This window comes from Oncorhynchus tshawytscha, unplaced genomic scaffold (assembly GCF_018296145.1).
Source record: "Oncorhynchus tshawytscha isolate Ot180627B unplaced genomic scaffold, Otsh_v2.0 Un_scaffold_12182_pilon_pilon, whole genome shotgun sequence".
NCBI lineage: Eukaryota > Metazoa > Chordata > Actinopteri > Salmoniformes > Salmonidae > Oncorhynchus > Oncorhynchus tshawytscha.
In genome coordinates this window covers 630,765-655,440 of record NW_024609822.1, presented here as the reverse complement: position 1 = coordinate 655,440, position 24,676 = coordinate 630,765, and the positions used below count along the sequence as shown (strand labels likewise).

The following is a 24,676-nucleotide window of genomic DNA, read 5'->3' as shown; positions in this document are numbered from 1 at the left end:
ATGGACTCCACTAGGATCTATTGGGACGAGTCTAACTACTATGGAAGGCTTCAGGGAAACAGAATGACACAGCAAGAGAAACAACTTAGTAAGCATCATGCATTAAAAGAGCTTGAACGGGATCTTAAGCACATACACATTCGTAACGTAACATACGAAATGGATGACGTACACAACTGAGCTCACGGAGGATCTCTAACCACTAGGCTCCCTGCCGCCACAAACTACACTATAGAGGGCTTCAGGGAAACTAGTATCCACATCTGTGGCAGGCAGTTCTCCATCTTCTGTCCCTGTGTTGGTGGTTTACCTACAGGGATGTATTCAGTGATGGGAAACACTGAGCTTTAAAGATTGAATAGGAAATGATGTCAGCTATTCATTCTATCAGACATTCATTTCTACTAAATGCATTTCTATCCAAACGTTGTCATTCAACACCATGAAACTGCACACTACACTAGAGAAAAGATGGAATAGATTTGAAACGGAAGAAATCAGGCAATGGAGAGAGTATGTTCTAATTCAAGAGAAAAAAAGGACCGCATGAGTTTTGTTGCGTTTAAATCACTGAAACGGACAATGTCTCTCCTCTCACCTTCTTACACGTTAGGGCTGCGTTCCTGAATGACCTCTGGGTGGCGCTCTTCTCATCGGAAGCCTTGGTGGTGCGACCATTTAAACATGTGATTTCTCTGTTCTTCAACCATCTGTTCTGGCTCAGGGTTCAATAATGGACTGTACCAGACCAGAGGATAGATATGTTTTATTTATTTGTATTGTTTGTTTGTTTCCCGAGCAGCTGGACCAGACCCAAAGTGTTGCGGTATCAATGTGGTATACATTTTCCCACATTTCTTTTTTAAAACTTTACATACACAGTGATATTCAAACATAAAATACCCAACAACACATTTGTGTTCTTTCTTTTTAGACTCAGAATTCAGACAGCATACTGATAGGATAGAGCACTGTGTTACTGCACTGCAGAGGCAACCTACCACAAGACACATTGGGTCGTGCACATCAGGGCACGCAATGGATAACGTTTTAAAACGCTTTGCCACGGAACATTTAAATGAGCGTTTCTCATTGGACGAGCCCAAGCAGTCCCTCCCCGTTTGTGAGTTCTCTATTTGTTGCCTAATGAACACAACCTTGGTCTGAACAAGCCACATGTGGTTGTTGTTGTGGATATTAAGAGAACACTGATGGATTCAAAGCTGGAGAGTGTGCAGCAAACAGACAGCGCCACCGCGTACGTGCAATCCTTCATCATCGCCATTTATCCCCCCCAACATCAGTACACAAATCAGTCAACGGAGTCTTGTAACAGAAGAGGTGTAGGCGTCGAGGTATTATTGCCCAAGGCGACATTAAGACAGAGACGGACATGCGTCCAAAATGGCACACTATTCCCTATGTAGTGCACAACTATTGGACAGAATTAAAAAGTAGTGCACTATATAGGGAATAGTGAGCCATTTCAGTTTTGCCCTTGACCTGCACAGCTGTGTTGCAGTAGGCTTACGTTAGCACATCGCTTTAGTTGACAGACTCTAGAGGTCTGTGTTTGAAATGGCCCACTATTCCCTAGAGAACTACATTTGTCCCTGCAGTATATGGGGAATAGCAAGCAATTTGCCCCAGGTATCCACCCTACTGTGTTGCAGAGGTCTTCTAAAAAGACCCACAGCAGTCTGATAGCCATGGCCTGGTCCCAGATCTGTTTGTGATGGCTTGCCAGCTACTATAAGAGTTTTAGCAAGACAGCACAAACAGATCTGGGACCAAGCTACAGAGAATACATTGCCTCTACTTCATAATGCCACAAGAAACCTATAAGCTCAAAAATGTCAACAGCCAAAAGTGAGCCAATTTAAATCACCACCATCATTATATACCCAACAACACTTTCCACGATAAAGGATACTACATCGAAATAACGTCTTCTGAAGGTACCATGGCAGCAAGGAAGGGACATTACTGCACCGCAACAAAACAGAACGGTGAGATTAACGTGGACACTGGAAAGAAATGGTACACAAAGAATTTCAATGAATGAGTCGCTAAATAAAAAAATAGATATTCCCTCAACCAAAATGAAACAAGAAAATAATCAACAACAAAATAGTTTGAACATGGGTACGTTCAGTTTGCTCCAAGTCCATTTTTCATGTTTGGCTATGTTTACCAGGAAACTAGCAAGGATGGCGTCTCGTGCTCTCAGTTCTCTCACTTTTCTCCTTTAAAAAAAATAGATGTACTCGAGGATCATACAGCATATTCCAGAACTAAATTCAAATGATAAGAATCATAACTAGATCTCGTTTGCTATTTTATTTGAAATAATACCATAGTTTGTTTTGTTGTTGAAGTATATATATTTTTTGCATTTAGTTGTGTATGCATATGAAGACGTTGGACAGTCTCCTCCCATCGTGACTGTATGGTAAATGCTTTTCAGTGGAAACGAGAGCACCATGAAACAAGAATTCACAATTCAATACTGTAGTTTTGGGGGTTTGAGTCCCACTGTGCCCTCTTCCCTCCTACTTCCTCTCCACAGAACTGTCAATCACTCTCGACAAGGCTCCGCCCCAACGTCAGAAAAGGGGCGGAGTGAGGGAGAGAGAGGGAGGGCTCCTTCCAAACCCACACCACTCCACTTTTCCTCATTCTCTTTCTCCCTTCAGTTGTGTCAAGTAGATGCCGGGAGCTCAGTGCTGTTTTTGAACAAGTTTTGCATGATTTTTCACTATTAGTCATTGTTTATGTTAGACTGTCACCCCTGTCAGTGGGGGTAGTAGTAACTGGTATAGTCAGAGTTTCAGGTAGGTTTGTGTGTTCGTGTTTTATCGTCCTCTGTTCCACAATCATTGGTTGGTTCCTCATCTCTTTGAGCGTTGGGTTGGTTGGTTCTCCGCAGAGTCAGCGGTCTACAAGGTAAGGCTACTCATACTCCAGGAACTGCTTGTGATAGAACAGCAGATACCTGAGGGGAAAGGAAAAGAGCTATTAGACTTACATGTGATTAGTAGTAGACATAGTAGTAGTAGTAGTAGCAGCAGTAGTAAAGGGAAATAGTTAGATTAAATGTGATTATTATTATTAGTAGTAGTAGAGGGAAATAGCTATTAGACTTAAATGTGATTAGTAGTAGTAGCAGCAGTAGTAGTAGTAGTAGTAGTATTAGTAGCAGGAGTAGTATTAGCATGTGATTAGCAGTACTAGTAGTATTAGTAGTAGCAGTAGTAAAGGGAAATAGTTAGATTAAACGTGATTATTAGCAGTAGTAGTACAGGGAAAGTGCTATTAGACTTAAATGTGATTAGTAGTAGCAGTAGTAGTAAGTAGTACTAGCAGCAGCAGTAGTAGTAATATTATTAGTAGTAAAGGGAAATAGTTCGATTAAATGTGATTAGTAGTAGTAGTAGCTGTAGTAGTAGTAGTAGTAAGTAGTACTAGCAGCAGCAGTTTTAGTAATAGTAGCAGTAGTATTAGTAGCACTATTAATAGCAGTATTAGTTAGTAGTAGCAGCAGTAGCAGTAATAGAAGTAGCAGCAGTAGTAGTAGCAATAGTAGCAGCAGTAGTATTAGAAGCAGTAGTATCAATATTAGTAGCAGTAGTATTAGTAATAGTATTAGTAGCATTAGCAGTAGTAGCATTAGCAGTATTAGTAACAGTATTAGTAGAAGTAGCAGTATTGGCAGCAGTATTAGTAGCAGTATTAGTAGCAGAAGAGGGAAAGCACTATTTGACTTAAATATGATTAGTAGTAATGGTACAGGAAAATAGTTAACTTAAATGTGGTTAGTTTGTGTGGGGTTGTTAACACTAAGAATGTGTATGGATGGAATCGACCTCTAGAGTTGGGGTCAATTAAATCTAAATTGACGGCAATCTAACATTGTGTTCAGTCGGGCACACAAAACATTTTGCAACAACAAATGGCCATCTGTGTTCATATTGGACACGTTCAGGTAGTAGCAGTAGTTGTACAGGTAGTTCTAAACATGATGCAACAACAAATGGACATCTGTGTTCATATTGGACACGTTCAGGTAGTAGCAGTAGTTGTACAGGTAGTTCTAAACATGATGCAACAACAAATGGACATCTGTGTTCATATTGGACACGTTCAGGTAGTAGCAGTAGTTGTACAGGTAGTTCTAAACATGATGCAACAACAAATGGACATCTGTGTTCATATTGGTAGTAGCAGTAGTTGTACACGGTAGTTCAGATGCAACAACAAATGGACATCTGTAGCAGTAGTTGTACAGGTAGTTCTAAACATGATGCAACAACAAATGGACATCTGTGTTCATATTGGACACGTTCAGGTAGTAGCAGTAGTTGTACAGGTAGTTCTAAACATGATGCAACAACAAATGGACATCTGTGTTCATATTGGACACGTTCAGGTAGTAGCAGTAGTTGTACAGGTAGTTCTAAACATGATGCAACAACAAATGGACATCTGTGTTCATATTGGACACGTTCAGGTAGTAGCAGTAGTTGTACAGGTAGTTCTAAACATGATGCAACAACAAATGGACATCTGTGTTCATATTGGACACGTTCAGGTAGTAGCAGTAGTTGTACAGGTAGTAGCAGTAGTTGTACAGGTAGTAGCAGTAGTTGTACAGGTAGTTCTAAACATGATGCAACAACAAATGGACATCTGTGTTCATATTGGACACGTTCAGGTAGTAGCAGTAGTTGTACAGGTAGTTCTAAACATGATGCAACAACAAATGGACATCTGTGTTCATATTGGACACGTTCAGGTAGTAGCAGTAGTTGTACAGGTAGTTCTAAACATGATGCAACAACAAATGGACATCTGTGTTCATATTGGACACGTTCAGGTAGTAGCAGTAGTTGTACAGGTAGTTCTAAACATGATGCGGGTATTGAACTGCAATCACACAGAAAAGGCTACTGTTTCATTTTTGTTACAAGCCGTGTTTCGTTTAAAGGCTGTGTAAAGTTCATTTGTTTCAATGTACCGGTAGCCACCTGTGGTTATAGACATGTGCGGCTTATTTATGTACAAAATACATATTTTTTAATAATTCAGTGGGTGCGCTTAATAGTCCAGCAATTACGGTACTACCTGAACTTGTTCAATAACACAACCTCTTGTTTTCCTCTGAAAAAACGTTTTGCTACAGTGTACCCCACTGAACACAGTCAAAATATTTGACAACAGAAAACAAATAGTAGTGTTTTTCTATTGGTAGTCCCTCCCTGCTCCAGTCGTTCCTTTCAGTCTGTTTTCTAAAGAGAATGACCGTGGAGTCTGGTGTCTGACGACCCACCCTTCACTGTCCAACACGTCCTTGATGCTGGCCTTTGTGATGATGGCGTCGTCACACTTGAACCACTGGTCCTTGTGTTGGCGGATGAAGCTGGTGTAGTGACCACTCTCCAGGGTGCCCTGGTGGTTCACCACCGCAAACAGAGAATACCTGCTCCACCACAACACACAGACAGTTAAACAGAGAATACCTGCTCCACCACAACACACAGTTAAACAGAGAATACCTGTTCCACCACAACACACAGACCGTTAAACAGAGAATACCTGCTCCACAACACACAGACAGTTAAACAGAGAATACCTGCTCCACCACAACACACAGACAGTTAAACAGAGAATACCTGCTCCACCACAACACATAGACAGTTAAACAGAGAATACCTGCTCCACCACAACAGTTAAACAGAGAATACCTGCTCCAGACAGTTAAACAGAGAATACCTGCTCCACAACACACACAGTTAAACAGAGAATACCTGCTCCACCACAACACACACAATGTTAAATAGAGAATACCTGCTCCACCACAACACATAGACAGTTAAATAGAGAATACCTGCTCCACCACAACACACAGACAGTTAAATAGAGAATACCTGCTCCACCACAACACACAGAATGTTAAATAGAGAATACCTGCTCCACCACAACACACAGACAGTTAAACAGAGAATACCTGCTCCACCACAACACACAGTTAAATAGAGAATACCTGCTCCACCACAACACACAGACAGTTAAATAGAGAATACCTGCTCCACCAAACACAGACAGTTAAATAGAGAATACCTGCTCCACCACAACACACAGACAGTTAAATAGAGAATACCTGCTCCACCACAACACACAGACAGTTAAACAGAGAATACCTGCTCCACCACAACACACAGACAGTTAAAACACACAGTTAAATACCTGCTCCACAACACACAGACAGTTAAATTAAACAGAGAATACCTGCTCCACACAACACACAGACAGTTAAATAGAGAATACCTGCTCCACCACAACACACAGACAGTTAAATAGAGAATACCTGCTCCACACACACAGACAGTTAAATAGAGAATACCTGCTCCACCACAACACACACAGTTAAACACACACACACACACACACACACACACACACACACACACACACAGTTAAACAAATAATACCTGCTCCACCACAACACACAGTTAAACAGAGCATACCTACCTGTTAAATAGAGAATACCTCCACCACAACACATAGACAGTTAAATAGAGAATACCTGCTCCACACAACACACAGTTAAACAGAGAATACCTGCTCCACCACAACACACAGTTAAACAGAGAATACCTGCTCCACCACAACACACAGACAGTATAAGCCTACTTTTAAATTACCTGCACCACAACACACAGACAGTTAAATGAACCTGCTCCACAACACACAGACAGTTAAACAGAGAATTTACCACAACACACACCACAACACACACACACACACACACACACACACACACAGTTAAACAAATAATACCTGCTCCACCACAACACACACACACAGTTAAACAGAGAATACTAACTATAAGCCGCTACTTTATTCCCACGCTTTGAACCTCGCGGTTTTACAATGACCCGCTTTTTCCCGCTTTCAGAAGATTCATGCCGCCAAAAAACTGAGCACCTTCACATAATGTGACGTAAATCGAGCGCGCTCAAACTTCCCATCATTCTGATTACGGTAGTCATTTTGTCACCCTCATCATGGCAAAGACACGGAGAAATGCATATGATGCAGCTTTCAAGTTGAAGGCGATCGATCTGGCTGTTGGAAAAGGAAATAGAGCTGCTGCACGGGAGCTTGGCCTTAATGAGTCGATGATAAGACGTTGGAAACAGCAGCGTGAGGAACTGACTCAGTGCAAAAAGACAACAAAAGCTTTCAGAGGGAAGAAAAGCAGATGGCCCAAAGTATTTGCAGCCACTCGACATCAATGTAAATCGTGCATTTAAGGTGGCGCTCCTTGTTCAGTGGGAGGCTTGGATGACAAGTGGGGAGAAACCCTTCACTAAAACGGGCCGCAGGCGAAGAGCATCTTATGGTCAAGTCTGCCAGTGGGTCCTGACAGCGTAGAGCATTGTCAAAAATCCACTATCATTAACGGGTTTCGAAAGACTGGACTGCTGCGTGTTGAAGGGGCAGCATGAGCTCAGCGGGGTATTTGCCTCCGGATGAAAGTGATGAGAGCAACAATGAAAACGATCCAACATCGGATGAAGCAATTCTGAGGCTATTCAACTCCGACACCGAAGGAGATGACTTCAGTGGTTTCAGTGCACAGGAGGAGGAAGATAGTGACCAAGTTCATTTGTTTCAATGTACCGGTAGGCACCTGCAGCTTATAGACATGTGCGGCTTATTTATGTACAAAATACATATTTTTTTATAATTCAGTGGGTGCGGTTTATATTCAGGAGCGCTTAATAGTCCAGCAATTACGGTACTTGGTCCACCACAACACACTAGAGGTCGACCGATTAATTAACATTCGGAAATCGGTATTTTTGGACACCGATTTTCCTTCTCTCCCCCCCACCTTTATTTGACCTTTATTTAACTAGACAAGTCAGTTTTCAATGATGGCCTAGGAACGGTGGGTTAACTGCCTTGTTCAGGGGCAGAATGACAGATTTTTACCTTGTCAGCTCGGGGGGTTCAATCTTGCAACCTGACGCTCTAACATTGCACTCCACGAGGAGACTGCCTGTTACGCGAATGCAGTAAGAAGCCAAGGTAAGTTGCTAGCTAGCATTAAACTTATCTTATAAAAAACAATTAATCAAACAATCCTAATCACTAGTTAACTACACATGGTTGATATTACTAGTTTATCAAGCGTGTCCTGCGTTGCATATAATCGATGCGGTGGCATTCACGAAAAAGGACTGTCGTTGCTCCAACGTGTACCTAACCATAAACATCAATGCCCTTCTTAAAATCAATACACAAGTATATATTTTTTTAAACCTGCATATTTAGTTAATATTGCCTGCTAACATACATTTATTTTACCTAGGAAAAATGGTGTCACTTCTCTTGCAACAGAGTCAGGGTATATGCAGCAGTTTGGGCCGCCTGGCTCATTGCAAACTGTGTGAAGACTATTTCTTCCTAACAAAGACAGCCAACTTCGCCAAACGGGGATGATTTAACAAAAGCACGACTGTACCTAACCATAAACATCAATGCCTTTCTTAAAATCAATACGCAGAAGTATATATTTTTAAACCTGCATATTTAGCTAAAAAAAAAATCCAGGTTAGCAGGCAATATTAACCAGGTGTAATTGTGTCACTTCTCTTGCGTTCATTGCACGCAGAGTCAGAGTATATGCAACAGTTTGGGCTGCCTGGCTCGTTGCGAACTAATTTGCCAGAATTGTACGTAATTATGACATAACATTGAAGGTTGTACAATGTAACAGGAATATTTAGACTGATGGATGCCACCCCTTAGATAACATACGGAACGGTTCCGTATTTCATAAAGAATAAACGTTTTGTTTTCGAGATGATAGTTTCCGGATTCGACCATATTAATGACCTAAGGCTCGTATTTGTGTGTGTTATTATGTTATAATTAAGTCTATGATTTGATAGAGCAGTCTGACTGAGCGGTGGTAGAAAGCAGCAGGCTCATAAGCATTCATTCAAACAGCACTTTCGTGCGTTTTGCCAGCAGCTCTTCGCAATGATTCAAGCATTACGCTGTTTATGACTTCAAGCCTATCAACTCCCGAGATTAGGCTGGTGAAACCGATGTGAAATGGCCAGCTAGTTAACGCTAATAGCGTTTCAAACTTCACTCGCTCTGAGACTTGGGGTAGTTATTCCCCTTGCTCTGCATGGGTAACGCTGCTTCGAGGGTGGCTGTTGTCGATGTGTTCCTGTTTCGAGCCCAGGGAGGAGCGAGGAGAGGGCCGGAAGCTATACTGTTACACTGGCAATACTAAAGTACCTATAAAAACATCCAATAGTCAAAGGTTAATGAAATACAAAAAGTATAGAGAGAAATAGTCCTATAATAACTACAACCTAAAAATTGAAGACTCATGTTAAAAGGAATCATCAGCTTTCATATGTTCTGATGTTCTGAGCAAGGAACATATTGCACTTTTACTTACAACACTGTGTTTTTACATTATTTAAACCAAATTTAACATGTTTCATTATTTATTTGAGGCTAAATTGATTTTATTGATGTATTGTATTAAGTTAAAATAAGTGTTCATTCAGTATTGTTGTAATTGTCATTATTACAAATAAAAAAATTATAATATATATATATATATTTTTTAAATTGGCCGATTAATCGGTATCAGCTTTTTTTGTTCCGCCAATAATCGGTATCGGCGTTGAAAAATCATAATGGGTCGACCTCTACAACACACACACAGTGGACAGTTAAACAGAGACTACCTGGTCCATCACAACACACACACACAGACAGTGGACAGTTAAACAGAGACTACCTGGTCCACCACAACACACACAGAGACAGTGGACAGTTAAACAGAGACTACCTGGTCTACCACAACACACACACACACACACACACACACACACACAGACAGTTAAACAAAGACCACCTGGTCACACACACACACACAGAGACAGTTAAACAAAGACTACCTGGTCCACCACAACACACACACAGAGACAGTTAAACAGAGAATACCTGGTCCACCACAACACACACACAGAGACAATGGACAGTTAAACAGAGAATACCTGGTCCACCACAACACACACACAGAGACAGTGGACAGTTAAACAGAGAATACCTGTTCCACCACAACACACACACAGAGACAGTGGAGAAGGAAGTGAGGCTGACTTTAAGTACTTTATAACACAGCTGGTGGTATATATTGACTTCACCTGATTATTGTGGCTTCACCTATTCCTCTTAGTTAACACATCCATTTCTCTGACCATGTCACCGAGTCAGAGGGACAGTCAATGGCCTTCATCCAATCCATCAAAACAGTCACAGGGACCATGGTGATGAACACTCTTGTCCTTAGTACTCCAGTGAAAGTACCAACACTAATGGTACTGTATAACACGGATCCATTTAACCCTGGTAAATGTCTGGGATAATGAATGCCAGTGTAACCGCCATGGAGGAGAATAATGGAGCTACATTTAATAGTGTTTAAATTTATTTCATTTGGGAGTCGGACTAGGAAGCTCCAAGCCGTTAGCATTCGCTGTTGCGCTGGAATGGAAACAATGAGATGAATCTAGCTTTTTTTCTGTGCTTCCGTTCTCAAATAAATGTCAAACGGCAGACATGGAAACCCATCAACATTAGAATAAGGTGTTATTCAGACCAGGCTTCAAATACTAGTGGAAATGTGGAATCCGTCCCAGCGTTTGTTTTAGCTCGTCTGGAGCGCTAGGTGGGACATGTTTCAGCGTTTGTTTTAGCTTGTCTGGAGTGCTAGGTGGGCCATGTTTCAGCGTTTGTTTTAGCTCGTCTGGAGTGCTAGGTGGGACATGTTTCAGCGTTTGTTTTAGCTCGTCTGGAGTGATAGGTGGGACATGTTTCAGCGTTTGTTTTAGCTCGTCTGGAGTGCTAGGTGGGACATGTTTCAGCGTTTGTTTTAGCTCGTCTGGAGTGCTAGGTGGGACATGTTTCAGCGTTTGTTTTAGCTTGTCTGGAGTGCTAGGTGGGCATGTTTCAGCGTTTGTTTTAGCTCGTCTGGAGTGCTAGGTGGGCCATGTTTCAGCGTTTGTTTTAGCTCGTCTGGAGTGCTAGGTGGGCCATGTTTCAGCGTTTGTTTTAGCTCGTCTGGAGTGCTAGGTGGGACATGTTTCAGCGTTTCTTTTAGCTCGTCTGGAGTGCTAGGTGGGCCATGTTTCAGCGTTTGTTTTAGCTCGTCTGGAGTGCTAGGTGGGCCATGTTTCAGCATTTCTTTTAGCTCGTCTGGAGTGCTAGGTGGGCCATGTTTCAGTGTTTGTTTTAGCTCGTCTGGAGTGCTAGGTGGGCCATGTTTCAGCGTTTGTTTTAGCTCGTCTGGAGTGCTAGGTGGGACATGTTTCAGCGTTTGTTTTAGCTCGTCTGGAGTGCTAGGTGGGACATGTTTCAGCGTTTGTTTTAGCTCGTCTGGAGTGCTAGGTGGGACATGTTTCAGCGTTTCTTTTAGCTCGTCTGGAGTGCTAGGTGGGACATGTTTCAGCGTTTGTTTTAGCTCGTCTGGAGTGCTAGGTGGGACAAGTTTCAGCGTTTGTTGTAGCTCGTCTGGACTGCTAGGTGGGACACGTTTCAGCATTTCTTTTAGCTCTCTGGAGTGCTAGGTGGGACATGTTTCAGCGTTTGTTTTAGCTCGTCTGGAGTGCTAGGTGGGGCATGTTTCAGCGTTTCTTTTAGCTCGTCTGGAGTACTAGGTGGGCCATGTTTCAGCGTTTGTTGTAGCTCGTCTGGAGTGCTAGGTGGGACATGTTTCAGCATTTCTTTTAGCTCGTCTGGAGTGCTAGGTGGGCCATGTTTCAGCGTTTGTTTTAGCTTGTCTGGAGTGCTAGGTGGGCCATGTTTCAGCGTTTGTTTTAGCTCGTCTGGAGTGCTAGGTGGGACATGTTTCAGCGTTTGTTTTAGCTCGTCTGGAGTGGTAGGTGGGCATGTTTCAGCGTTTGTTTTAGCTCGTCTGGAGTGCTAGGTGGGACATGTTTCAGCGTTTGTTTTAGCTCGTCTGGAGTGCTAGGTGGGACATGTTTCAGCGTTTGTTTTAGCTTGTCTGGAGTGCTAGGTGGGGCCATGTTTCAGCGTTTCTTTTAGCTCGTCTGGAGTGCTAGGTGGGACATGTTTCAGCGTTTGTTTTAGCTGGGAGTGCTAGGTGGGCCATGTTTCAGCGTTTGTTTTAGCTCGTCTGGAGTGCTAGGTGGGCCATGTTTCAGCGTTTGTTTTAGCTCGTCTGGAGTGCTAGGTGGGACATGTTTCAGCGTTTCTTTTAGCTCGTCTGGAGTGCTAGGTGGGACATGTTTCAGCGTTTCTTTTAGCTCGTCTGGAGTGCTAGGTGGGACATGTTTCAGCGTTTCTTTTAGCTCGTCTGGAGTGCTAGGTGGGCCATGTTTCAGCGTTTGTTTTAGCTCGTCTGGAGTGCTAGGTGGGCCAAGTTTCAGTGTTTCTTTTAGCTCGTCTGGAGTGCTAGGTGGGCCATGTTTGCACTTTTTCAACTATTTTCTTGGTTCCATTGTGCAAGGCAAGCTCAATCAAGCCCAGACAGATCAAATGTTTAAACAACATTTCAACCTTACTTGAAGCCAGATCTGGTGCTGTTTACTGGTGATACGTTGTTTACCATAACAGAATAAACCTCAACATACTTACTTGTTGTCGCTGTTTAATACTTCTACTGTCTGTTGATACTGGCCATTCATCCTGCTCTCCTTACTGTAGAGGACAGAGACACTGTCACATGCTCATATCAAATGACAACCACTACATTGACACGGGACAGTGAGAAGAACATCATCCAACATACATGGTTACAGTTGACTTGAAACATCCAGGTTACATAACAGTCATTCAAATGACAGTCTCACAGTGAAGGCTACATTTCTATAGTAGTCATGAAGCTCTTATCCCCTGTGACGTAAAGTGTTTTCATCTTAAGGTAGCTGGGTGAGAAACCCACATATCAGTCAGTCATAGTGAGCTCCTGTTTCCTCAACGTAGTCAGTGGTAGTAGGAGTGTTAGTTCAAGAGTGACTGTTACTACAATCTGTCACGTTTGACAGTTTTATGAAGGAAAGTGTTACCACATACTAGAATTCTGTCATGAGTATTCAGACATAATACTGTGTCTTGGATTGATTGATCGATTGATTTTGAGGTCAAGACATTTCTCCAGTTACAAACTATTTAAAGTACAAAGAACCCCAGAGGATGACATGAAAGTGTCCCACACATCCACTAGGTGGCAGGGGTGTCCTGCATAATAAGCAGACAGACAGGAGAGCCTCCTACACTCCTATTTCTCTGCCGCGACAGGCAGTAGGGAGGCGGGGTATACGACAGGCAGTAGGAAGGTAGGGTATAGAACAGGCAGTAGGAAGGTGGGGTATACGACAGGCAGTAGGAAGGTGGGGTATACGACAGGCAGTAGGAAGGCGGGGTATACGACAGGCAGTAGGAAGGCGGGGTATACGACAGGCAGTAGGAAGGCGGGGTATACGACAGGCAGTAGGAAGGTGGGGTGTAGAACAGGCAGTAGGATGGTAGGGTACAGAACAGGCAGTAGGAAGGTAGGGTATACGACAGGCAGTAGGAAGGCAGGGTATAGAACAGGCAGTAGGTAGGTAGGGTATACGACAGGCAGTAGGTAGGTAGGGTATACGACAGGCAGTAGGAAGGCAGGGTATATGATAGACAGTAGGAAGGCAGGGTATATGACAGACAGTAGGAAGGCAGGGTATATGAGACAGTAGGAAGGCAGGGTATACGACAGACAGTAGAAAGGCAGGGTATACGACAGACAGTAGGAAGGCAGGGTATATGAAAGACAGTAGGAAGGCAGGGTATACGATAGACAGTAGGAAGGCAGGGTATATGATAGACAGTAGGATATGATAGCTAGGGTATATGACAGGCAGTAGGAAGGCAGGGTATACGATAGACAGTAGGAAGGCAGGGTATATGATAGACAGTAGGAAGGCAGGGTATATGATAGACAGTAGGAAGGCAGGGTATACGATAGACAGTAGGAAGGCAGGGTATATGATAGACAGTAGGAAGGCAGGGTATATGATAGACAGTAGGAAGGCAGGGTATACGATAGACAGTAGGAAGGCAGGGTATATGATAGACAGTAGGAAGGCAGGGTATATGATAGACAGTAGGAAGGCAGGGTATATGATAGACAGTAGGAAGGCAGGGTATATGATAGACAGTAGGAAGGCAGGGTATATGATAGACAGTAGGTAGGCAGGGTATATGATAGACAGTAGGAAGGCAGGGTATATGATAGACAGTAGGAAGGCAGGGTATATGATAGACAGTAGGAAGGCAGGGTATACAGGAAGGCAGACAGAAGGCAGGAAGACAGTAGGAGGGTATATGATAGACAGTAGGAAGGCAGGGTATATGATAGACAGTAGGAAGGGTAATGATAGACAGTAGGAAGCAGGGTATACAATAGACAGTAGGAAGGCAGGGTATATGACAGACAGTAGGAAGGCAGGGTATACAATAGACAGTAGGAAGGCAGGGTATATGATAGACAGTAGGAAGGCAGGGTATATGATAGACAGTAGGAAGGCAGGGTATATGATAGACAGTAGGAAGGCAGGGTATATGATAGACAGTAGGAAGGCAGGGTATATGATAGACAGTAGGAGGCAGGGTATATGATAGACAGTAGGTAGGCAGGGTATATGATAGACAGTAGGTAGGTAGGGTATATGATAGACAGTAGGAAGGCAGGGTATATAGACAAGGAGAGAGGAGGGTAGAAGGAGGGTATACGATAGACAGTAGGTAGGCAGGGTATATGATAGACAGTAGGAAGGCAGGGTATATGATAGACAGTAGGAAGGCAGGGTATACAATAGACAGTAGGAAGGCAGGGTATACAATAGACAGTAGGAAGGCAGGGTATACGACAGACAGTAGGAAGGCAGGGTATACAATAGACAGTAGGAAGGTGGAGGATGGAGAACACACAGCGTTCATACACTCATCATTATTTTATAGTGCGGGAGCACGAGGAGTGAGGGCTTTCTATTTCCAAACCAGAGCTTAGATCTGCAGTGTGTGTGTGTGTGTGTGTGTGTGTGAGACCTCACCTGGAAGCTATGAAAGGTGTCATGTCCAGCTCTAGAGGGAAGGAGACGTAGGTGGTGATCTTCCTCCTCAGTTTGGCAGAGTGTTCAAACCGCTACACCCCAGGAGGTAGGAGGGAGAAAAGAGAAGAGAAGGGGAGAGGAGGGAGAGAAGAGAGGGAGAGAAGAGAAGGGGAGAGGAGGGAGAGAAGAGAGGGGGAGAGGAGGGAGAAGAGAGAGGAGAGGAGGGAGAGAGAGAGAGGGGAGAGGAGGGAGAGAAGAGAAGAGAGGGGAGAGGAGGGAGAGAAGAGAAGAGAGGGGGAGAGGAGGGAGAGAAAGAAGAGAGGGGGAGAGGAGGGAGAGAAAGAAGAGAGGGGGAGAGGAGGGAGAGAAAGAAGAGGGGGGAGAGAGGAGGGAGAGAAAGAAGAGGGGGAGAGGAGGGAGAGAAAGAAGAGAGGGGGAGAGAGAGGGAGAGAAAGAAGAGAAGGGGGGAAAGAGAGAGAAGGGGGAAAAGAGAGAGAGGGGGAAAAGAGAGAGAAGGGGGAAAAAAAGAGAGAGGGGGGAAAGAGAGAGGGAGAGGAGGGGGGGAAAGACGAGGGGGAGAGGAGTGAGAGAAAGAAGAGAAGAGGAGAGGGAGAGAAGGAAGAGAAGAAAGAGAGAGGGGAGAGAGGAGGAGGGAAAGAGAGAGGAAAGAGAGAGAAGGAGAGGGGGAAAAGAGAGAGAAGAGAGAGAAGGGGGAAAAGAGAGAGAAGAGAGAGAGGGGGAAAAGAGAGAGAAGAGAGAGAAGGGGGAAAAGAGAGAGAAGAGAGAGAAGGGGGAAAAGAGAGAGAGAAGAGAGAGAAGGGGGGAAAAAGAGAGAGAGAGAGAGAGAAGGGGGAAAAGAGAGAGAAGAGAGAGAAGGGGGAAAAGAGAGAGAAGAGGGGGCGGGAAAGAGAGAGAAGAGGGGGAAAAGAGAGCAAAGGGGGAAAGAGAGAGAAGAGGGGGCAGAAAGGAGAGAAGAGGGAAAAAGAGAGAGAAGGGGGGAGAGAGAAGGGGGAAAGAGAGAGAAGAGGGGGAAAAGACGAGGGGGAGAGGAGAGAAAGAAGAGAAGAGGGGAGAAGGAAGAGGAGAGGGAGAGAAGGAAACGAAGAGAGGAAAGAGAGAGAAGAGGGGGCAGAAAGGAGAGAAGGGGGAAAGAGAGAAGAGGGGGCAGATAGGAGAGAGGGGGGGGGAAAAGAGAGAGGAAAGAGGGGAGAGAGGGGAGGAGGGAAAGAAGAAAAAAGAGAGAGAAAGAGGGGGCAGAAAGGAGAGAAGGGGGGAAAAGAGAGAGAAAGGGGGAAAAGAGAGAGAAGAGGGGGCAGAAAGGGGGAGAGAGGGGGGGGGAAAAGAGAGAGAAGGGGGGGGAGAGAAAAGAGAAAAGAGAGGGGGGAAAAGAGAGAGAAGAGGGGGAAAAGAGAGAAGAGGGGGAAAAGAGAGAGAAGAGGGGGAAAAGAGAGAGAAGAGGGGGAAAAGAGAGAGAAGAGGGGAAAAGAGAGAGAAGAGGGGGAAAAGAGAGAGAAGAGGGGGAAAAGAGAGAGAAGAGGGGGAAAAGAGAGAGAAGAGGGGGAAAAGAGAGAGAAGAGGGGAAAAGAGAGAGAAGAGGGGGCAGAAAGGAGAGAAGGGGGAAAAGAGAGAGAAGGGGGGAAAAGAGAGAGAAGGGGGGAAAAGAGAGAGAGGGGAAAAGAGAGAAGGGGAAAAGAGAGAGAAGAGGGGGAAAAGAGAGAAAGAGGGGGAAAAGAGAGAGAAGAGGGGGAAAAGAGAGAGAAGGGGGGAAAAGAGAGAGAAGAGGGGAAAAGAGAGAGAAGAGGGGGAAAAGAGAGAGAAGAGGGGGAAAAGAGAGAGAAGGGGGGAAAAGAGAGAGAAGGGGAGAAGGGTAAAAGAGAGAGAAGGGGGAAAAGAGAGAGAAGGGGGAAAAGAGAGAGAAGAGGGGGAAAAGAGAGAGAAGGGTAAAAGAGAGAGAAGGAGAGAGAAGGGTAAAAGAGAGAGAAGGGTAAAAGAGAGAGAAGAGTAAAAGAGAGAGAAGAGGGGGAAAGAGAGAGAAGAGGGGGAAAAGAGGGGGAAAAGAGAGAGAAGAGGGGGCAGATAGGAGAGAGGGGGGAAGAGGGAGAGGGGGTGGGGTAGAAGGAGAGCAGAGGGGGAGGGAAGAGAGAGAGACATTATTTAGACTCCTCCCTGATCTTCTTGTCATTCTGAAGGGAGGGATTACATTTGAGAAGTAGAGAGCTCTGTCAGACTAGAGCCCTGATGGATCAGTCTGAAGAGAAGAGAGATTCCCACGTTCAGCGTAGTCATAGGAATATTTTATAAAGCTTGTGTGGCTCCCCCATACTCCATAAATAAAACGTGTAGAAGACTATGTGTGTGTGACTCTGTGTGTGTGTGTGTGTGTGTGTGTGTAGTGACAGTAATGGAAGGCAAATCTTTCCACACACAAATCCTTCTACCAGTAGTTATAATAGGGATCTATTCGTATACAGTGAGAATGCATTGTGTAACATGATATTTTCTTATATTCGTATATTTCAATATATTTATTATATATTATTATACTTCATTATTATATGATAAGTTCTTATATTGTATTTCAATAGATTGTCCTTAGTGGTCATGGCTGGTCCTTAGTGGTCCTCTTGTGATTGGCTAGGAGCAGAGAGGAGCAGAGAGAGACTCACTTTGAGATGGAAACACGCCACGATGGGGAGCTTCTTCATCGTCAGCTGTTTGGTGGACTCCTGGTAACTATGGCAACCGCCACATTTGATTTTGGCACTGCTTCCTAGATGCTCAGGCCGAGTGAACCTGCAGAAAGAGGGAGTGGAATATTAAGAGAAAGACTGAGGAGAGAGAGGGGGAGAGAGAACGAGAGAGCGTGAGGAGAGAGAGAGAACGAGAGAGCGTGAGGAGAGAGAGAGAACGAGAGAGCTTGAGGAGAGAGAGAGAACGAGAGAGCTTGAGGAGAGAGAGAGAACGAGAGAGCTTGAGGAGAGAGAGAGAAACGAGAGAGCTTGAGGAGAGCGAGCGAGAACGAGAGAGCTTGAGGAGAGCGAGCGAACGAGAGAGCTTGAGGAGAGCGAGCGAACGAGAGAGCTTGAGGAGAGCGAGCGAACGAGAGAGCTTGAGGAGAGCGAGCGAACGAGAGAGCTTGAGAGAGCTTGAGGAGAGCGAGCGAGAACGAGAGAGCTTGAGGAGAGCGAGCGAGAACGAGAGAGCTTGAGGAGAGCGAGCGAACGAGAGAGCTTGAGGAGAGCGAGCGAACGAGAGAGCTTGAGGAGAGCGAGCGAACGAGAGAGCTTGAGGAGAGCGAGCGAACGAGAGAGCTTGAGGAGAGCGAGCGAACGAGAGAGCTTGAGGAGAGCGAGCGAACGAGAGCTTGAGGAGAGCGAGCGAACGAGAGCTTGAGGAGAGCGAGCGAACGAGAGAGCTTGAGGAGAGCGAGCGAGAGCTTGAGGAGAGCGAGCGAACGAGAGAGCTTGAGGAGAGCGAGCGAACGAGAGAGCTTGAGGAGAGCGAGCGCGAGAGCATGAGGAGAGCGAGCGAACGAGAGCATGAGGAGAGCGAGCGCGAGAGCATGAGGAGAGCGAGCGCGAGAGCATGAGGAGAGCGAGCGCGAGAGCATGAGGAGAGCGAGCGCGAGAGCATGAGGAGAGCGAGCGCGAGAGCATGAGGAGAGCGAGCGCGAGAGCATGAGGAGAGCGAGCGCGAGAGCATGAGGAGAGCGAGCGCGAGAGCATGAGGAGAGCGAGCGCGAGAGCATGAGGAGAGCGAGCGCGAGAGCATGAGGAGAGCGAGCGCGAGAGCATGAGGAGAGCGAGCGGGAGAGCATGAGGAGAGCGAGCGGGAGAGCATGTGGGAGAGCATGAGAGCGAGAGAGCATGAGAGCGAGAGAGCATGAGAGCGAGAGAGCATGAGCGCGAGAGAGCATGAGCGCGAGAGAGCATGAGCGCGAGAGAGCATGAGCGCGAGAGAGCATGAGCGCGAGAGAGCATGAGAGCATGAGGAGAGCATGGCAAGAGAAAGCATGAGAGTGACAGAGCATGGGGAGAGAGCATGAGAAGAGAGCGAGAGAGCGCGGGGAGAGAGTACGAGGAGAGAGAGCACGAGGAGAGAGAGCACGAGGAGAGAGAGCACGAGGAGAGAGAGCACGAGGAGAGAGCACGAGGAGAGAGAGAATAGCACGAGGAGAGAGAGCGAGAGAGCACGAGGAGAGAGCACGAGGAGAGCACGAGGAGAGAGAGCACGAGAGAGAGAGCACGAGGAGAGAGAGCGAGAGAATATGAGGAGAGAGAGAATATGAGAGAGAGCACGAGGAGAGAGAGATGAGGAGAGAGCACGAGGAGAGAGATGAGAGAGAGAGAGAGAGCACGAGGAGAGAGCGAGAGAATACGAGGAGAGAGAGAGAGGAGAGAGACATGAGGAGAGAGAGAGAGAGAATATGAGAGAGAGAGAGAGAGAGAATATGAGGAGAGAGCATGAGGAGAGCGAGAGAATATGAGGAGAGCGAGAGAATATGAGGAGAGAGTATGAGGAGAGAGAGAGAATATGAGAGAGAGAGAATATGAGGAGAGAGTATGAGGAGAGAGAGAGAGCATGAGGAGAGCGAGAGAATATGAGGAGAGAGAGAGAATATGAGGAGAGAGTATGAGGAGAGAGAGAAGGAAGGGTGAGAAAGGGGTGGAGGAAGAGAGAAATATAATACATACAGAGGGTACAGAGACAGATAAAGTAGAAACACACTGAGTGTACATAACATACATAAAGACAACAGAATATGTTTGTAGTGATACATAACAGGTCAGTTTCCATGGTTACACTGCCAGAGGCTGCACTATAATGCTAAGCAGCGACCAGACCACGCCTGTCGATGGAACAGTCTAGCCAACCGTTTTCTGTAGGTGGGAGGCCAACACTGATGGTCAACGATGTGACTGAGGACTGATACTGGTCATCAGCCAGAGAGAAAGACTTCACACACTGCAGCACATGTTCCCAAGACAAGGACCCCAGGAAGAAGAGCTGCTACTTGGCAAACGCTAAACGGGGACCTGAATAAACAAAAACAATCCAACCTCCACACTAGCATACCACTAAGAATGCGTGCCCAACACATTGCTTCATTCCCAGTGCTATGCTAAGTGTGGCTATTGGAACAGACCCCAAGTGTGTATACTGTAACAATGTGTTCACCCCTCAGAATCAGCCCTGTCTGTGCCTTTAAGAGTCATGCTGCAGCAACCAGGCTGTGACTGGTGATGAAGTACAAGAGGAAGAGAGAGGAAGTGAGAAAGAGAGAGGAAGAGAGAGGAAGAGTGAGGAAGAGGGAGGAAGTGAGGAAGAGAGAGGAAGAGAGAGGAAGTGAGGAAGAGAGAGGAAGAGAGAGGAAGAGTGAGGAAGAGAGAGGAAGTGAGGACAGGTAACAGAGAAGATGGAAGATAAAGAGCAAATTGACATTCATTAAATTACAGAGACAATTCAAAAAACAAATCCAATTTTGATAAACTCTCATATCTACTGGGTGAAATACCACAGTGTGCCATAACAGCAGCAAGATGTGTGACCTGTTGCCACAAGAAAAGGGCAACCAGTGCCAAACAAACACCACTGTATACAGACATAATTTGAAATGTCTTAAATCTTTTGTAAGTGTAATGTTTACAGTAAATGCTTTGGTGAAAGACCTGGGGACGGACAGTCGTTTCGTGTGCTCTACCTGCGTAGACAGTCTGTGAGCGTGGTGGCCCCTGAAAGGTGGCTCTCTCCGTTGACCGTTGAGCCGTCTCCCCCGGGGCTAAGGGGCCAGAAGGGAGTGGATGAGCCCGGCAGGTCCAGACTGATGTCCCAGAATGGGTCTATCGTGGTGGACACACCGCTAGAGGGGAGGGGAGACAGCCAATGAGATACATCATGTGTGTATGGGTGAGTTATGGAGGTAATAAAGACTGGTGTGTGTTGTTAGTAGTCATGGGGAAGGGTGATAGATGGTCATGGTGCATAAGCTTTTATCCACACTGTGTGTGTGTGTGTGTGTGTGTGTGTGTACATACATTCTGTTCAGCCAAGCGCACCAGTTTGCAATTCAATTGAGTGATACAAAGATAGGTGGTTTTACAAATTAGGTATTTGTAACGCTATGCTTTGAGAATGAATGTAGTTTTAGCTGAGGATCAGAGAATACATAGGTGGCACACACACACACACACACACACACACACACACACACACACACACACACAGAGAGAGAGAAAGCAAAAATAAATAAAATAAGGCACAAAGTACCAGTGTTGATTAGTTATTGTGGGGCTATTACCACCGTCTCCTTCCAGTTAGGGGGTTATTACCACCGTCTCCGTCCAGTAGGGGGCTATAACCACCGTCTCCTTCCAGTTAGGGGGTTATTACCACCGTCTCCGTCCAGTTAGGGGGCTATTACCACCGTCTCCGTCCAGTTAGGGGGTTATTACCACCGTCTCCTTCCAGTTAGGGGGTTATTACCACCGTCTCCTCCAGTTAGGGGCTAGTTTCCAGTTAGGGGGCTATTACCACCGTCTCCTTCCAGTTAGGGGCTATTACCACCGTCTCCTTCCAGTTAGGGGCTATTACCACCGTCTCCTTCCAGTTAGGGGCTATTACCACCGTCTCCGTCCAGTTAGGGGGCTATTACCACTTATTACCACCGTCTCCGTCCAGTTAGGGGGCTATTACCACCGTCTCCGTCCAGTTAGGGGCTATTACCACCGTCTCCAGTTAGGGGCTATTACCACCGTCTCCGTCCAGTTAGGGGCTATTACCACCGTCTCCGTCCAGTTAGGGGGCTATTACCACCGTCTCCGTCCAGTTAGGGGCTATTACCAGTTAGGGGCTATTACCACCGTCTCCTTCCAGTTAGGGGCTATTACCACCGTCTCCTTCCAGTCCAGTTAGGGGGGGCTATTACCACCGTCTCCCAGTTAGGGGGCTATTACCACCGTCTTCCAGTTAGTTAGGGGCTATTACCACCGTCTCCGTCCAGTTAGGGGGCTATTACCACCGTCTCCGTCCAGTTAGGGGCTTATTACCACCGTCTCCGTCCAGTTAGGGGGCTATTACCACCGTCTCCGTCCAGTTAGGGGCTATTACCACCGTCTCCGTCCAGTTAGGGGCTATTACCACCGTCTCCGTCCAGTTAGGGGGCTATTACCACCGTCTCCGTCCAGTTAGGGGCTATTACCACCGTCTCCGTCCAGTTAGGGGCTAGTTAGGGGGCTATTACCACCGTAGTTAGGGGCTATTACCACCGTCTCCGTCCAGTTAGGTTAGGGCTATTACCACCGTCTCCGTCCAGTTAGGCTATTACCACCGTACCAGTTAGGGGCTATTACCACCGTCTCCGTCCAGTTAGGGGCTATTACCACCGTCTCCGTCCAGTTAGGGGCTATTACCACCGTCTCCGTCCAGTTAGGGGGCTATTACCACCGTCTCCGTCCAGTTAGGGGGCTATTACCACCGTCTCCGTCCAGTTAGTTAGGGGCTATTACCACCGTCTCCGTCCAGTTAGGGGGCTATTACCACCGTCTCCGTCCAGTTAGGGGGCCCACCGTCTCAGTTAGGGGGCTATTACCACCGTCTCCCACCGTCTCCGTCCAGTTAGGGGGCTATTACCACCGTCTCCGTCCAGTTAGGGGCTATTACCACCGTCTCCTCCCGTAGGGGGCAGTTAGGGGGCTATTACCACCGTCTCCGTCCAGTTAGGGGGCTTACCACCGTCTCCATTACCACCGTCTCCGTCCAGTTAGGGGCTATTACCACCGTCTCCGTCCAGTCTACGGGTTGAGGTAAAACAGAGATTATTACCACCGTCCCACAAGCTACAGTAGACATAGTGAAGACCGTCTCCTTACAGGTAGCCTAGTGGTTAGGTGTTGGACTAGAAACCAAAGGTTGCAAGATCCAATCGTTCTGACCCTGGGCAGTTAAACCCACTGTTCACGCCCTACGGCCAGGTATTCTGGAGCTAGCCCTACGGCCAGGTATTCTGGAGCTAGCCCTACGGCCAGGTATTCTGGAGCTAGCCCTACAGCCAGGTATTCTGGAGCTAGCCCTACGGCCAGGTATTCTGGAGCTAGCCCTACAGCCAGGTATTCTGGAGCTAGCCCTACAGCCAGGTATTCTGGAGATAGCTTCTGTGTTGTGTGTGGCCAGGTGTGGCTGAGCCCGGCTAGCTGTGTTGCACTGTGTAGAGTGCAGTTGAGTGCCCTAGAGTACAGTGAGCTCTGTGTAAATGTGACAGGACAGCCCAGCATCTAGAGAACCTCCTCCCAACAGCAGCTTCACCAGGAGGGGAGGACATGACTTAAATATGAGAGGAGTGCAGTGAAGGGGCAGTGTTGGGAGACTGGTAAAGATGAGAGCAGGTTAGAAAAGGGTCACTCCAGACTGATACATCAGGATAGTGTTGGGGAAAAAGGATGGAGGGAGGTGGCTGAGATCAGGGGAAAAAGGATGGAGGGAGGTAGCTGAGATCAGGGGAAAAAGGATGGAGGGAGGTGGCTGAGATCAGGGGAAAAAGGATGGAGGGAGGTGGCTGAGATCAGGGGAAAAAGGATGGAGGGAGGTAGCTGAGATCAGAGGAAGAAGGGTGAGGGAGGAGGGGGTAAGATGGAGGAGGATGCAGAGGAGAAGAGGGAGAAGGAGGATGGGAGGTGAAAGCAGAGGAAGGGAGTTCTTGCCTCTTGGCAATGTAGGAAGTCCTTTGAGAGGATGTCAAAATGTCAAACATGAGTATTTTAGCAGTCTTGACACATACAACCTTCACTTTCCTCCATACTCTCCCCCCTCCACACCCAGATTTTAAACATGGGGGATGTTGGCTAGTGGAAAGAACATGGAATGAGGCACACACTTACTGGCAGACTTGACAGGTGACGTCTGATTGGAGGCCGCCAGTGAAAATTTGGTCAATGATGCAGCTACAGTGGTTTGGATTGTTGGCCTTCTTCCCGTTGTCGTCTCCTAGGTAACAGAACAGAGACAGATGGAGAGCGAGCACACATCAACACAGTGGACACCTTTGCACTTTTAAAGGACTCTTTCACTCTCTCGCCCCCCCCCCCTTCTCACTGTCTGTCACCCCCTCCGTCGAACCCCCTCCCCCTTTGTCCCGCCACTCTCTGTCACACCCTCCACCCCTCGCTCTCTCCCCACTGCAGTGAAGCCTGTCTAGCACCTCTAAACTCCCTCTACAATTCTGGCGAATCAGAGGCCTCCTTACTGCCAGGTCCCTCCCTCTGTGTCATGGCGGTGCAGTGGGGCACATTATCATTCCACCCCACAATCCTCTCGGTCCCTTTGGTGCGTGGCATTGTCACTTCCCTTCAATCTTCCCCTTCAGTACATTTCTACTGGTGCTGAGTGCGGACAACACACTGCATTATGGGTAGATTTGACACAGACGTGTCTCCTCGGCTAAAGTGGAGTTTCAATTGACACGACTGAGGATTCAGCGCATGCAGAATTTATGCAGGCAGACAGACGTGACAAATCGGTTCTCTCTTCTA

The 24,676-nt window shown here is 46.4% G+C and overlaps 1 protein-coding gene across 3 annotated transcripts in view; it reads right to left on the bottom strand.

The window, feature by feature from the left end:
- Positions 1–751: 751 nt before the first annotated feature.
- The window catches only part of LOC112239040 (ubiquitin carboxyl-terminal hydrolase 22-like), a 75,195-nt gene continuing 51,270 nt past the window's right edge, over positions 752–24,676 (bottom strand). For 2 of the 3 annotated variants that reach the window (XM_042319018.1, XM_042319019.1), the window contains 7 exons: positions 24,026–24,131; positions 20,854–21,012; positions 17,819–17,945; positions 15,153–15,244; positions 12,697–12,759; positions 5,330–5,479; positions 752–2,995 (listed from right to left, as the gene is read on the bottom strand). In XM_042319018.1, the coding sequence (XP_042174952.1) occupies positions 2,953–2,995; positions 5,330–5,479; positions 12,697–12,759; positions 15,153–15,244; positions 17,819–17,945; positions 20,854–21,012; positions 24,026–24,131 (740 nt within the window). In that variant the 3' untranslated portion in view covers positions 752–2,952. Of the gene's footprint in view, positions 2,996–5,329; positions 5,480–9,999; positions 10,148–12,696; positions 12,760–15,152; positions 15,245–17,818; positions 17,946–20,853; positions 21,013–24,025; positions 24,132–24,676 lie in introns of those variants that run through there. The other variant, XM_042319020.1, reaches the window with a different exon arrangement.